Source organism: Xyrauchen texanus, chromosome 4 (genome assembly GCF_025860055.1).
Source record: "Xyrauchen texanus isolate HMW12.3.18 chromosome 4, RBS_HiC_50CHRs, whole genome shotgun sequence".
NCBI classification, from domain to species: Eukaryota; Metazoa; Chordata; class Actinopteri; order Cypriniformes; family Catostomidae; genus Xyrauchen; species Xyrauchen texanus.
Genome location: NC_068279.1, coordinates 4,764,030 through 4,778,443, shown reverse-complemented (window position 1 = coordinate 4,778,443; position 14,414 = coordinate 4,764,030). Strand labels below are relative to the sequence as shown.

At 40.8% G+C, this 14,414-nt stretch overlaps 1 protein-coding gene across 2 annotated transcripts in view; it reads left to right on the top strand.

The window, feature by feature from the left end:
* LOC127643312 (nipped-B-like protein A) overlaps positions 1–14,414 on the top strand; it is a 66,804-nt gene that overhangs the window by 6,263 nt on the left and 46,127 nt on the right. For both annotated transcript variants that reach the window (XM_052125996.1, XM_052125997.1), the window contains exons 4-9: positions 473–609; positions 4,120–4,234; positions 4,585–4,739; positions 4,846–4,901; positions 6,231–6,603; positions 11,783–12,505. In XM_052125996.1, coding sequence (XP_051981956.1) covers positions 473–609; positions 4,120–4,234; positions 4,585–4,739; positions 4,846–4,901; positions 6,231–6,603; positions 11,783–12,505 — 1,559 coding nt within the window. The remainder of the gene's footprint in view (positions 1–472; positions 610–4,119; positions 4,235–4,584; positions 4,740–4,845; positions 4,902–6,230; positions 6,604–11,782; positions 12,506–14,414) is intronic.

Here is a 14,414-nt window from a genome sequence, read left to right as displayed (position 1 = left end):
GTCTGTTTACATATGCTGCACCTCTTCATGCCCATTCACATCTGTACCTGCCTGTCACTACTCTACTCTGTACTCTGACTCATTTGCTTATAGACAGAGGTTAGGGCCCCTGTTGTGATCTTTACCTTGTCTTCATTATCATCTGAAAATGCATTGCCTTTTTGTTAAACTGTCTTACTGTTAAAAGTATTGTTAACCCACAAATTTATATTTTGTCTTCATTTACTCACCCTCATGTTGTACCAAACCTGTACAAGACCCAATAGTCAATGTTAGCATGTTGCTATGCTAACAAACGACAAGCAGCCTGCCAAGCACAAAGGGGGCCCCCTCTCTAGGATCTGTGTGATTCACTTATAAGCATTAAACTATTGGGTATTATAGTTCTTTTTTTAATTAGACCTAGCAATGTTTTAAAGAAAAGCACTTTCAGTGGTGCATGATTGTCAACCTTTTGTTTTCTTTTCCAAAGAGAGCTAAAGGACAATCTGGGGAGTGATGAGTTGGAGGGAGACGTACCTGTGCTTTTGCAGCTTTTGCTCTCCAGGAACCCTAACATCTTCAGGAATAAGTCCACACCCAGCACACCCCAGTATCCAGCCCAGGCGGGTAAGAACCATTACCATCACAGCACCACACTGTATTTGTAATTGGTCTGTTCAGTGAAATTGTCTTTTCCAGGCTGTCAAGGCATGTTTGTATATAAAGCATATTTTAAATGATTACACGTTGGAATATTAAAAGTAGCCCAAGGAGCTTTACTGTGGCAAAATGCAGAATTAAATTAAGAACAATAAATGGGAAAATAATATAGACTATTAATGGGAATAAAAAGAACAGTATAGGTGAGCTGATTGCACTTACAATAATAAAAATACGTAAATTAATTATTTTTAGTTTTACATCATTCAAGTGGTTGCAGCCGGCTGTGTTTATGCTCAAGGAGAATGTCTTCATTTTTATAATTATTTAATGTTTTTAAAACTACATTTAAATAGTGTATTTCTTGAATTCCAAAATATTTATTAGAATATGGCCACATTGATAATGGGTTCATCCAAGTTTGAAACGTTCCTTTTTAATTATCCTTCCATTCACTTTTAAATCAATAAGCGTCCTTATCAAACTTGAAATGAGAAAGCACTGTATGACTTTGATGAAAATAAATTCATCAGACACATTCCTTGAACTTGTGTAGAAGACTTGATTTTATCTTAACTTCCACAACTTTTCAAGTCATAGCTGCATGACATTGTCTGGTGCGGATGGCATTTGTGAGAGACACTGCTTATTAGAGATGGGAATTGAGTCATTTTATAGTCGAGTACTCTAACCCACACACACAAACAAAAAAAGAGTAATCGATAACCTGTAAATGAAAATGTATGTTAAAAACTACAGGTATGCCATACTTGACATTTATAATTTGTTTAATTCACAAACGTTACTTAGAAAAGTTTTTAAATAAGCTAACTTAAAAAAAAACATTTCTTTTGGGAAAACTAAAATGAACATTCATTTAATTCTGATTACATTTCATTACAATTCTCATTGCATTAATAACTCCATTGTAGCTGTGAGATTTTACATTTAAAGGGAAAATACATTATAATTCAGCATTGCCTACGGTAGGGAAATATGCAAAAGTAGATTTCAAGTAGAATTTTTTTTTTTTTTTTTTTGGTCTATTGGTGCTGAATGAGTTCTTGAATAATCAATTACTTGTGCTCATCCCTTGTGTTTATAAGGCTACATATTTTTTAAGTTTGCTGATAAAGCAAAACAAATCATGCATAAATACTTGCTCTAGTCTTGAGTCACTTAAATATTTATCAGTATTACTGGCATAATAACAATATTGAAAAATGTAATAGTCTGGAGTGTTCTGTATGTAGTGTAAACGTTGTACAATGGCCTATGTAGTAAAAACCTATTCTGTTACAAATCATGATTTTCTTGAACCAAACTTACTCTTAATGCTACAATGATTAATAGATATATAGAAAGCTATATTTGTGCAGAGTTCCACATTAACACTGTTTTCTCTCTGAGAAGGTTTGTCTCTTTAATTCTTTGTTTAGTCCTTTAATGCACCTCTGCTACAGCCATCAAAGCGCCGTTTGTTCACTGTCAGACATCATAACTCTTTGTTGTGATCAATGTTCCTGTTATTATGCATAATCTAAAAGTTTATTTGAGAGATGTTTTGGAGAGTAAATAAATAAATAAATAGTTTCACTTAAAAAGGATTATCAGACCGTTGGATGCTGTAAACTACATGTTGCGCCCCCACAATAATTATAATCTAACAGCCAGGGTATTCATATGCAGTAGTGGGTAATTTTCATATTGTCGACAAGAAATGCTGCTGACACAAAAACGTGTGGTTGAGGAAACACACTTGATTATATTTTTGAAGAACTGACGAAAGAAATGCCGGCAATGCACATGCCGAATTAGCTTTTTTTTCTGAAGTTTATTTGCACTTTGACGCTAATGTGCGCAGTGCAACCGTGTCTCGCGACATGCGTAAATGGGGAGCTTTTTTATTTTTCTCAGTCAGTCATCTGGGAGAAGGTTGTAATAATAATGTTGTCTATGAGAATGCTGTAAAGGATCTCAGACTATCTCAGGATGCATATGCAAATAACATGCAATGGCATTGGGACTACAGGTGAATTGTAATGTGTGTCATAATTCAGTATAGCCCCAGAAATGGTTCTTGAACAAGTTTTTCTCTTTAGCCACCATTACTATGTGAAGTAATAGCCTATAGTAATATGTTGTATTTTATATTTTAATATAACAAAATTAATTGAAGTTAAAAATTATATATTGTATATATTTATTTGTTGAATACAAATGGACAATGCAGTCTTTTAATACAGTCGGGTACCTTTGCGCTAACTGCCTAGCTCAGACTAGGATTTTCACGATAATATAATCATATCTTACGATACAATAACAACTAAAGTATCACTATACCACACGTTTGTGTGTTAATTCTTAACACAGTTTGTCATATTGATTATTAGAAACTAGCCATTCCACTTATTGCTCCGGTAGTGGTGAAAATAACTGATGGAGGAACAGAGAGAAGGCTCAATTGGACTAACTTGTTACCTAATGCATTCTGGAGAAAAACAAAAAAATGTTGCCAAAACAGCCAGTTTAAATGGCAACGGTTTTACACTTTTATTTTGAGCAGCTTTTTCATTATTACAACCATTTCAACCCCTCTCTCCTGGTAAAGAGCAGCGCGAATGCAGATTACACACACACCGGTTTGATTGCACAGCTCAGAGACGTGATCAAACCATGACCAAACAGACCTTGGCTGAATTTCCTAAAATAATTTGTAATTGGAAAGAAATTATCGAGTGCAACGTTCGATTTTTCAGAGAAACGGTAAATCTGTAAATGTTAAGAAAGCATTTAGGTTAAATTAATCGCGCAAACCCCAAACTACATCCAAATGTCATTACGTGAATTGTATTTGTACTTCTCACTCTCCAAAGTTTTATCGGCATATCTTAATTTGTGTGTACAATGGAGGAATTCCTACCTTTTGTTTTGACTCCTTTACACATTTTATTAAGTCTTCGTTTGTTCTCAGCTGGTAAAAATACCACCATATATACATATATACATCCAACGAGTGCATTTTGCCAGCATTGCTTTGGATGTTCGGTAAGTTCCATCAAAAAATATATGTCATAAAAGCTGTCCAATCAGGTCGTGACTTTTCCCTGATGCCTTTGGTTTTGTATCGTTAGGTTCGGTGCTAAAAATGCCAGTGTGAACGCTAAACAAACCAGGACTAAATGTATCATTTTCATTTTTGGTCCGGACCAAGAGGACCGAGAGAAAATAGCTAAAACTTAATGTCATATGTTCTAAGAAATCACTGTTGACTGTTTTGAAATGGCTTTATGAAGCCCAACGCCATTCTTTGCTACTCTATAATTTAGTAATAGTTATAAGTAATAGTTTTACATGATCCATTTGTCCTCTTATAGTGTGAGTATTTAGGAAATATCTGACATGAATGTGTTTCTATTGAAACCCTAGTTTTCTCGTTGCTAGTTCAGAATATTTTCATATTTATGTTTTTCACAGGTATAGGTCAGCAATCAATGGCACCACCATATAAAATCACACATGCAGGTTCCATGCAGGGAAGCCCTGCCTCTGCCAACTACCAACAGGCCTCTGTGTCCCACAGCCCCTCTGGGTAAGCCTGCTTTGTATTGTACTAAACAACAACTGTTATTTGATAATAGTTGAATGATGCAAAATCAATTAAAATTAGTTATGTATTTATTTTTATTTATTTGGGCCACTTCCAGTGTCATATGCTACATTATGAGGTGCACTAAGAAATTGATTTAACATGCAACATTTTGCAGCTTGATAATAAAAATGTTTCTCTGGCAATAAATTAACTTTGTGAAAATGATTCAATGTTTGCCAGAACTGTTGAATAGGTCTCATTCTGCCAATAGATTTAGATATGATTTAATTGTTTTTAATCTTTTGCATCTCCTTTTCATTGACCATGTCCTCTCCTGGTCTTTGGGTTAGGCGTTTTGTGGCAGGGCAGTCTGGTTCTGGTGGACGGTTTCTTCCCCAGCAGAACAGCCCAGTGCCCAGCCCTTATGCCCCCCAAAGCCCTGCTACTGCATACAGACAGTACCCCCACCCCCCAGCCTACAGTCAACACCAGCACATACAGCAAGGTCTGCACGATACACAAACATGAGCAGATTGAAACGTATCTGTTCTGTTGTTCTTTGAGTTGTCCAGGCCTCTTCCTCATTTAGATTTTCTTATGATATTTTACAGGTTCAGTAGCAAGTCCAATGGTTCCAGGAGGCATTAGAAATGTTCACGATAATAAGGTATTCTTATTTGACTTTAATTTTACTTTAAAAGCGATAGTTTACCCTAGTTTAAAAATGAAAATTCTATCATAATGTACTCACCCTGTTGACATCCCAGATGTGTATGACTTTCTTTTGATAAACGCAAATGAAGATTTTTAGAAAAATATATCTCAGCTCTGTACGTCCATACAAGTCAATGGTGCCAGAGCTTTGAAGCTCCTAAAAGCACAAAGGCAGCATAAAAGTAAACCATTAGTCTCAGTGGCTAAATCCATGTCCTTGGAAGCTATATGACATGTGTCAATGAGAAACGGATTAATTTTTGTCCTTTTTTTTTTTACTATAAATTGTCCTCTCTGCTCAGTAGGTGGCGATGTGCATGAGTATTGCGAGTCGCCAAAAACAAAAGAAGTATGTGGAAGTTTATAGAAAAAAAAAAAGAACTTTAATATTAATCTGTTTCTCACCCACACCTATCATATTGATTCTGAAAACATTGATTTTAACCATATGGATCACTTTTGTGCTGCCTTTGTGGGATTTGTAGAGTTTCAAATCTCTGTTCACTATTCACTTGCATTGTATTGACCTACAGAGCTGAAATATTATTCTAAAAATCTTTGTGTTAAGCAGAATAAAGAAAGTAATACACATCTGAGATTGCTTTAGGGTAAGTAAATGATGAGAGAATTTTCCTTTTTGATTGAACTATTCCTTTAATAGCTAGTATCAATAGGTACATTGAGTGGACGGGTTCATTTGGCAAGGGATATTATGCAGAACTGCAAGTCTGTTTTATAAATTTAAGATAGTAATCATCCAAAATGAAAATTCTAATAAGACATCATTTGCAATCATGATGTTTCCAACCCGTACTTTTTCTTCTGTGGAACAAAATAATATCCCGGTTCATCTTTTCAATACAATAGCAGTGAATAGTGATTCAATTTTAGGCTAAATAAAGGACACAAATGTTTCCAAATTTCCAAAAAAAAAAAGTGTGATGTAAATCTTATTAATAATGAGAGGAAAAATAAATAAATCAAACAGCAAATTCAAGTGCAGTCAGAGATGTTCCAACTCTCCGCAGTCTATACATAGAGTTGCTCTTTATCAGAGACCTTGAAGATAAAAAAAGATATCTAGCAGACAAACTTTCTCTGTTACATGAAGAAATGAAACCTGAAAAACTTTGTGCTTATTACATCTACGGTAAAGCAATAGTAAGGCAAAAACTATAGAATATCAGTACAAAAGTAGATATTTAAACACACTGAGCTATCACTTCAATAGGGTCAACCATATCTGTCTTCCTGATTGTATGTTTCATTTGTAAACCATTAGGATCAGATGAGGACCTTCACGGGTGCATCTCACATCCTACAGTCATCTCCACCATACACACCTCCTCGCGACGGGGCTCCAGACCTACTCCTCAACTCCCCTGACAAGCAGCGTAGCCTGAAGCCTGCCGAGGGAGAGCAGGACCCGGCCGATAAGGCTGCAGTGTACGATACTGTGGGCTCACCGGCAAAAGATCACACTAAGCTGATCCTGCGGCCATCACGGGCAAGACCGGCAGAGGTGGAGCTTGGAGGAATGTATCCGGGCTCAGACCCGGAAGGAGAACTGGTGGAGGCTCTTGCTGCAATTGAAAGAATGGAAAGTGAAGCGGCCATGGAAACGGACCGTAGTGCTAAAGAGGTCCAAGACAAAGGTATGACACAGAACGTCACAGCTGTCTAATTATGTAATGTTTTGTGTTAATGGTTGTTTGAATTTTAACATTTTACTTTTAGAGATGCTCTGATAAATATTGTCTGAGGTCTGTGCACCTCATCAAACCTCGCAAGTAGCGCAGACACAGAATGATAACTGGTCCCACAGGATACGTTCTTAATAGCAGACAGAAGCTTGACTTATAAAGCCACTTTTTGTATTGTCTAATCAATGATTTACTTGTCTGCCACAATGATGCAATATATGTAAATATGAATTATTATTTATTTTAAATTTAGGGCTGGGAAATTTAATGCGTTAATTCTGCAATTAATAATTGTTGTTTAACTCATTAAACAATTAATGCAGTATTCAATTATTTTTTTTTACTTCCTGGTTCTTCGCGCAATAGGAGAAATGTGTCCCAAGTTGTTCCTGGCAGGCTGCTCAGCCTTACATGCTCTGAATATGGTGGGGGATGGGTTAGGACATCTGCTGCCTGCCAGGAACAAACCCAGTTAGATTTGCGCAATGGGTGAAACTTCAACAATGGTTTCCCCACTTTCTGCTAAAATTGGCATATATACATTTTCAGGCGGTATTCGCTTGACTCACCTGCACATCTAACCCTCACCGTAACACAGAAGCTGATTGTGTGAAGCAGTGCATATTTATTCATTGTGTGCGACGCATAATAAACATGGGAGCAGATTCACTGTGTGGAGAATGAAGATTTCACCTGCAAGAGGTCGAGTGATACGGGGAAGCAGCTGTATCGCTTCGCATTGTGTGAAAACCTCACTCACTTTCATCTGAACCAGTATCAAAATCGAAACCGTAGAGAGAGACCCAGCATGAGCACAATAGAGACTGAGAAGGACCTGGCCATTCAGCAAGCTGCAACCAGAGAAAATAAACGTTTTGAGATTTGAAACTTCAGCAAATTAAACTTCTGCATTCAGTATGATTTATATCTGTCGATATGATTTAAGTTTCTCTCGCAAATAAAGTTTGATATGAATTGAATCCCTTGGGCCCACCACCCATTGGAGAAACCGCAAGAGTCGGGTGCGCTGCCATATGGGTGGCAGTGAAGGCCGTGGGCCTCGACGGACCAGACCCAGGCAGCAAACGCTTGCTCTGGGGACGTGGAATGTCACCTCACTGGGGGGGAAGGAGCCGGAACTGGTGAGGGAGGTGGAGCGTTACCAGTTGGATCTGGTGGGGCTTACATCAACGCACAGTTTTGGCTCTGGATCCGTACCCCTGGATAGGGGATGGACTCTATTCTTCTCTGGATTTTCCCAGGGTGTGAGGTGACGGGCGGGTGTGGGGATACTCACGAGCCCCCGGCTGAGCGCCACTACGTTGGAGTTTACCCCGGTGGACGAGAGGGTCACCTCCCTACGCCTACGGGTTGTGGGGGGGAAAACTCTGACCGTTGTCTGCGCATATGCACCGAACAGCAGTTCAGAGTATTCGGCCTTCTTGGAGACCCTGAATGGAGTCCTGAATAGGGCCCCAGTAGGGGACACCATAGTGATGCTGGGTGACTTCAACGCACACGTGGGAAATGACAGGGACACCTGGAAAGGCGTGATTGGGAGGAACGGCCTCCCCGATCTGAACTCAAGTGGATGTTTGTTATTACGTTTCTGTGTTAGTCATGGATTATCTATAACAAACACCATGTTCGAACATAAGGATGCTCATAAGTGTACGTGGCACCCTAGGCCGAAGGTCGATGATCGATTTTGTAATCGTGTCGTCGGATCTGAGGCCATATGTTTTGGACACTCGGGTGAAGAGAGGGGCAGAGCTGTCAACCGATCACCATCTGGTGGTGAGTTGGGTCAGGGGGTGGGGAAAGACTCTGGACAGACCTGGGAAGCCCAAGCGAGTAGTGCGGGTGAACTGGGAACGTTTGGAGGAGGTCCCTGTCCGTGAGATCTTCAACTCACACCTCCGCCGGAGCTTTTCAGGCATCCCTGCGGAGGTTGGGGACTTTGAACCGGAGTGGGCAATGTTCAAAGCTTCCATTGCCGAAGCCGCGGTGGAGAGCTGCGGCCTAAAGGTTTTAGGTGCCTCAAGGGGTGGTAACCCTCGAACACCGTGGTGGACACTGGTGGTCAGGGAAGCCGTCCGACTGAAGAAAGAGGCCTTCCGGGATTTGTTGTCCCGGAGGTCTCCGGAGGCAGTTGCAAGGTACCGACATGTCCGAAGGGCCTCGGCCGTGAGGGAGGCAAAGCAGTGGGTGTGGGAAAAGTTCGGAGAAGCCATGGAGAAGGACTTTCGGTCCGCACCAAAGTGCTTCTGGAGAACCGTCCGCCACCTTAGGAGGGGGAAACGGGGAACCATCTTTGCTGTATACAGCAAAGATGGGACGCTGTTGACACTTTGAAGAACTCCTAAATCCCAACACGCCCTCTATGCTAGAGGCAGAGCCGAAGGCTGATGGGGGATCAGATTCTATTTCCCTGGGGGAGGTCACTGAAGTAGTCAAACAACTCCACAGTGGCAAAGCCCCGGGGATTGATGAGATCCGACCAGAAATGCTGAAAGCCTTGGATGTGGAGGGGGTGTCATGGATGACACGCCTCTTCAACATTGCGTGGAAATCTGGGACAGTGCCTAAGGAGTGGCAGAACGGGTGGTGGTTCCCCTCTTCAAAAGGGGGATCAGAGAGTGTGTGCCAACTACAGGGGTATCACACTTCTCAGCCTCCCTGGTAAAGTTTACTCCAAGGTGCTGGAGAGGAGGGTTCGGCCGATTGTCGAACCTCGGATTGAAGAGGAACAATGCGGTTTTCGTCCTGGCCGTGGAACAACGGACCAGATCTTTACTCGCAAGGATCCTGGAGGGGCCTGGGAGTATGCCCATCCGGTCTACATGTGTTTTGTGGATCTGGAGAAGGCGTATGACCGGGTCCCCCGGGAGAGACTGTGGGAGGTGCTGCGGGAGTACGGGGTGGGGGGGTCCCTTCTTAGGGCGATCCAATCCCTGTACGTCCAAAGCGAGAGCTGTGTCTGGGTCCTCGGCACAAAGTCGAGTTCATTCCATGGGATGAGGATTAGCACCTGGGATGAGGATTAGCACCTCTAAATCTGAGGCCATGGTTCTCAGCAGGAAACCGATGGAGTGCGTACACCAGGTAGGGAAGGAGGTATTGCCCCAAGTGAAGGAGTTCAAGTACCTCGGGGTCTTGTTCACGAGTGAGGGGACAATGGAGCGGGAGGTTGGTCGGAGAATCGGGGCAGCGGGGGCGGTATTGCACTCGCTCTATCGCACTGTTGTCACGAAAAGAGAGCTGAGCCGAAAGGCAAAGCTCTCGATCTACCGGTCAATTTTTGTTCCTACCCTCACCTATGGTCATGAAGGCTGGGTCATGACCGAAAGAACTAGGTCGCGAGTACAAGCGGCCGAAATGGGCTTCCTCAGAAGGGTGGCGGGCTTCTCCCTTAGAGATAGGGTGAGGAGCTCAGTCATCCGTGAGGAGCTCGGAGTAGAGCCGCTGCTCCTTTGCGTCGTAAGGAGTCAGTTGAGGTGGTTTGGGCATCTGGTAAGGATGCCCCCTGGCCGCCTCCCTAGGGAGGTGTTTCAGGCACGTCCAGTTGGGAGGAGGCCTCGGGGAAGACCCAGGATTAGGTGGAGAGATTACATCTCCAAACTGGCCTGGGAATGCCTTGGGGTCCCCCAGTCAGAGCTGGTTAATGTGGCTCGGGATAGGGAAGTTCGGGGCCCCCTGCTGGAGCAGCTGCCCCCGCGACCCGACTTCGGATAAGCGGTTGAAGATGGATGGATGGATGAATTGAATATGCCCAATTTATCCTATTAAAAAAAGCCCCCTGGAAAACGCTAGATTTTTTTTCCCCCAGATTGTAATTACAACATGTCCACTGATTTTATGCCATGTATACATATACTTGCATCAAAAATTAATACCTGTAAAAATGTGTCTTACTAACTTTATCTACAAAAAAAGTACATTTTAATTTCTTACTAGTTCTTTGAGACAAAGTATATTAATTAAATAATACATTTATTATGATTTTTAATGTTTGTTGTAATGTATCATGTACCATATTTTAATTGCGATTAATCGTAATTAATCATAGAATTTTTTAAGTTTAAAAATATTTAATTGATTCACATCCCTGATTATATTTAAAGTTATTTGAATTATTATGTATTATGTTGATTTCTTTATTTGGGGGCTTTTCTCAAAAAAATATTGATATGTGATTAATTCGATTAATTAATTGCCATGTCATGCAAAAAAAAAAAAATTAATCGATTGACAGACCTTAATATATTAATATACACCGTGTGTGTGTGTGTATGTGTGTGTATATATATATATATAAAGTCCGATTCTAGAACAAATGAATCGTATGATCAAGTTCTTTTGAATCTATAGCATGAAACCTACAGCTCTACCAGTGTGTAGACTCCCAAACAAATGAATCTTATGAGCCAGTTCTTTTGATTTGCTGCACATAATCAGTGGTCTGATTCCTGAATAAATGACTCTTATGAGCTGGTTCTTTTGTGAATCAAAAACACCACTCCACCAGTGTAGTGTGGTTTCTGAATGAATGAGTCTTATGAGTTGTCTCTTTAATGATCTATGTGTGTGTGTGTGTGTGTGTATATATATATATATATATATATATATATATATATATATATATATATATATATACTCATGAGCTTTGTTGCAATCAGTAAAGTTTAATCATAAATAAATGAAATGTTATCACATTTGGGTTTTTTTTTTAATTATTTTGTTATTTATAGTAAGGATAAATTATTGGATTGCATTTATGCCTCTCAAAATGGCTTTTACAAGAATTTTATTAAATGTATTTCTAATTCAGGAATTATAGGAATAGTAATTGCATTTCGTATCTCCATATCATTTTTCATCAAAAGTACTAAAACAATCATGAATGGAACACCCCTAAATCTACCTGTTCAGACTGGTCAAGAACATGCCCCTGCCCAAATCATAAAAATGACTATTACAGTAATGAGATTTTTATAAGAATCAATATAGAGATTAATGGGAATGACAAAAAAAATGGCTTGCTTTAATTGAAGTTGTCATATTGAAAAAAAATATGTTTTGTTTTCTTTATTCCCCTACCATTTATTTCTGTCTCTCTCTCTCTCTCTAGATAAGCCTTTGAAGAAGCGCAAACAGGACTCTCATCCGCAGGAGCCTGGCGCAGCTGGCACAGCAGGTTCAGGCTCTGGGGCTCCAGGTGGGGGAGGAGGGGCTAACGCAGGTCATCGGCTGGCCCCGCAAGAGGCCAGTGCTGCAGGCACCAGCGCCAGCCGACCTGGTCTGCAGGTAAGCTTGGAGCAGGTGGGCAAGGTAGAGGACACCTGCATGGGCATGCCCATCCCGGCCAGCGAGGCCCAGCGCTGGCCTCAGGAGCCGCAAGAGGGTGTCACACCCAAAGCTCTCAAACACAAGCATGACCACGCCCCTGAACAGGGGCATCGTCATGATGACAAACAGCCCGATACCCCACGGCAGAAACACAGGCCGGAGGGTCGCCACGCTGATGCCAGTACACAGCGCGCAGCCCAGTCTGGGAGTAAACCTGTCGAGCTTCCTCCATACATGCTGAGTGACAATGCCAGTTCAGCGCTTAAGAACTTCACCATCCCCAAAATCAGGAAAGATGGAGGGGGAGATATTCCAGAAGGTTGGAAGCAGCCATGTGTGCGGCTAGAGAGACTGGACACAGAGGCAGACATGAAGAAAAGTATTAAGCCTGTGGTCGTTCTGCAAAAACTCTCCATAGATGAAGTGCAGAGGCTCATGAGGGAGAGAGACTCACGCAGCTCCAAGTCCAGCAAGAACAGGCTGTCCTCTGGGAGGTCTGGGAAAGGTAGGGGAACTCCTTTATCTCCTCTAGATACCAGTTTAAATGACAACTTTTTCTCTGAGAACACCATTATGGATTTTCTTTTCAAACTGAACAAACAACTTGGCAGGAAGTTGTGTTTCTTGATTGCTTGTGTAGAGGCGGTTATGTAAAATGTGTTTCTTGGGTCGCCCAGCTGGTGAGAGCTCAACAGTTACTGCATTGTGTGTTTGTGCCCACCAAAAAGGGTTTGGTTTGTTTGTATTTTCATGCTGTCTTTCATTACAGGAAGATGTCACTTATATTTTTTTCTGTTAACCATCTTATTCATGCAGACTTGCGTTGTGGGTTAGGAATATAGATTAATAAATGGGGGAAGGTAGCAATTCACAAAGCTGGTGTGTTTTAGATTTTTTCTTTGTGGTCTAGTCCTTGACTGTTTGGTTGAAGTGTTTTTGCAGTTGTCAGTTTTTGAAACCTGTAAAAAACTAGTGTGTGGTTTAGGTTCAGTGCTGTTGAGAAATGACTTACATTTTAATGTTATGTTCTTATAATAGGAGCTTTTTAAATTTTCAAAGCTGTTTATCCTAACAGCAAGTGAGCTATTTAATGTTGCTATTGCGGTTATCTGGTGGTATGAATGCTGGCGCTGTGCATTTATGAAGAAAATCATAATGGCCTATTAGTAGGGGGTCAAGCCCTGAAAGGGCAAAGACCCCTATTGTAATCATTAGTGTTCTTATTATTCTTTTTCTTTTCTGCCATGGGAGTCTATGGCAGCCCATACATTTTGCACACAGCTAGAGGACAGTCTGAACTGATACCACAGCGAATTTGGAGTATGTAACTCAAAACACTTTAGCGCCACCATTTCACTCATGTTTACGCTAATAACTTATTAGTAAGTCCTAGAGACAAAATTCTTCCCCCTGATTCCTGAGCTCATGCCGAGTCGAATACCTTGGTTTCGATTTCTGCCCGACTAGATATTCCGCCATTTAGGGAATTTTAAGGAAACAAATTATTTTAGCTGCTACTCCTAAATTTGTGTCCAATTTCCACCAAAATTATTTTAAAGTGATTGTGAGGGAGCTACACAAAAGTTATCACTTTTTCTATGTTTGAAATGATTCTTGAGAGATGGCTTCAAGAAGTTGACTGCGAGCAAGCCAAAATGGTCTTAATGCTGTATCTCCGCAACACTTTGACGGATTGTGACAACTTGGTATGTGTCATCGCCATCATGCCATGAGGTCACCTGCAGCATTTCGCCACACTTCTCCCTACTGGTCAGGATATAGCAAAACCGGCTATTTTGGCCTATAACTAAAATTACATAACTGGTCTCTTTAGATTCAGTGAAACATTCCGAGTCAAACAATACCCAATTTTCCCATGGTGGCCATTTTGGGCGTCGGCCATTTTGAATTTTGTTGCAAAATGCTGTATTTTATGAATGCATTGCCAAATCGTTATGAAACTTTGTATGTGTCATCAGGACTATGCCCTAAAGGTGCCTGAGAAGGTTGGGTCTGGTGCCACCTAGTGGTGGAAAAATTTATCTTTTTTTTTTTTTGTGCCCTTCTAACTTTTTAGTGGCATTGGTCTATTTTCACAGGACTGATCTCGTTAAGTTCGGGAGGACTTGCTGAGCACAACTATACCATATTTGCTATCATTCACCTTATGGCCTTTTGCACCTCGAAAATAGTTCTGAAACTACTTTAGCGAATTGCTTCAAAGCCGTTCGTCCGATCGTAACGGAATCACCAAAATAAGAAGCGTCTTTAATACTTTTCTTCAGATTATAGAAAACATGGCAAAATTTTGCTCGTAAATGCCAAAAACAGGACAATTAATTTTAAAAGTGGTCTCTGATTTTACGTAAATTGATATAACTCTTAAGTGAAATGGGATATTTTCACCAAACATG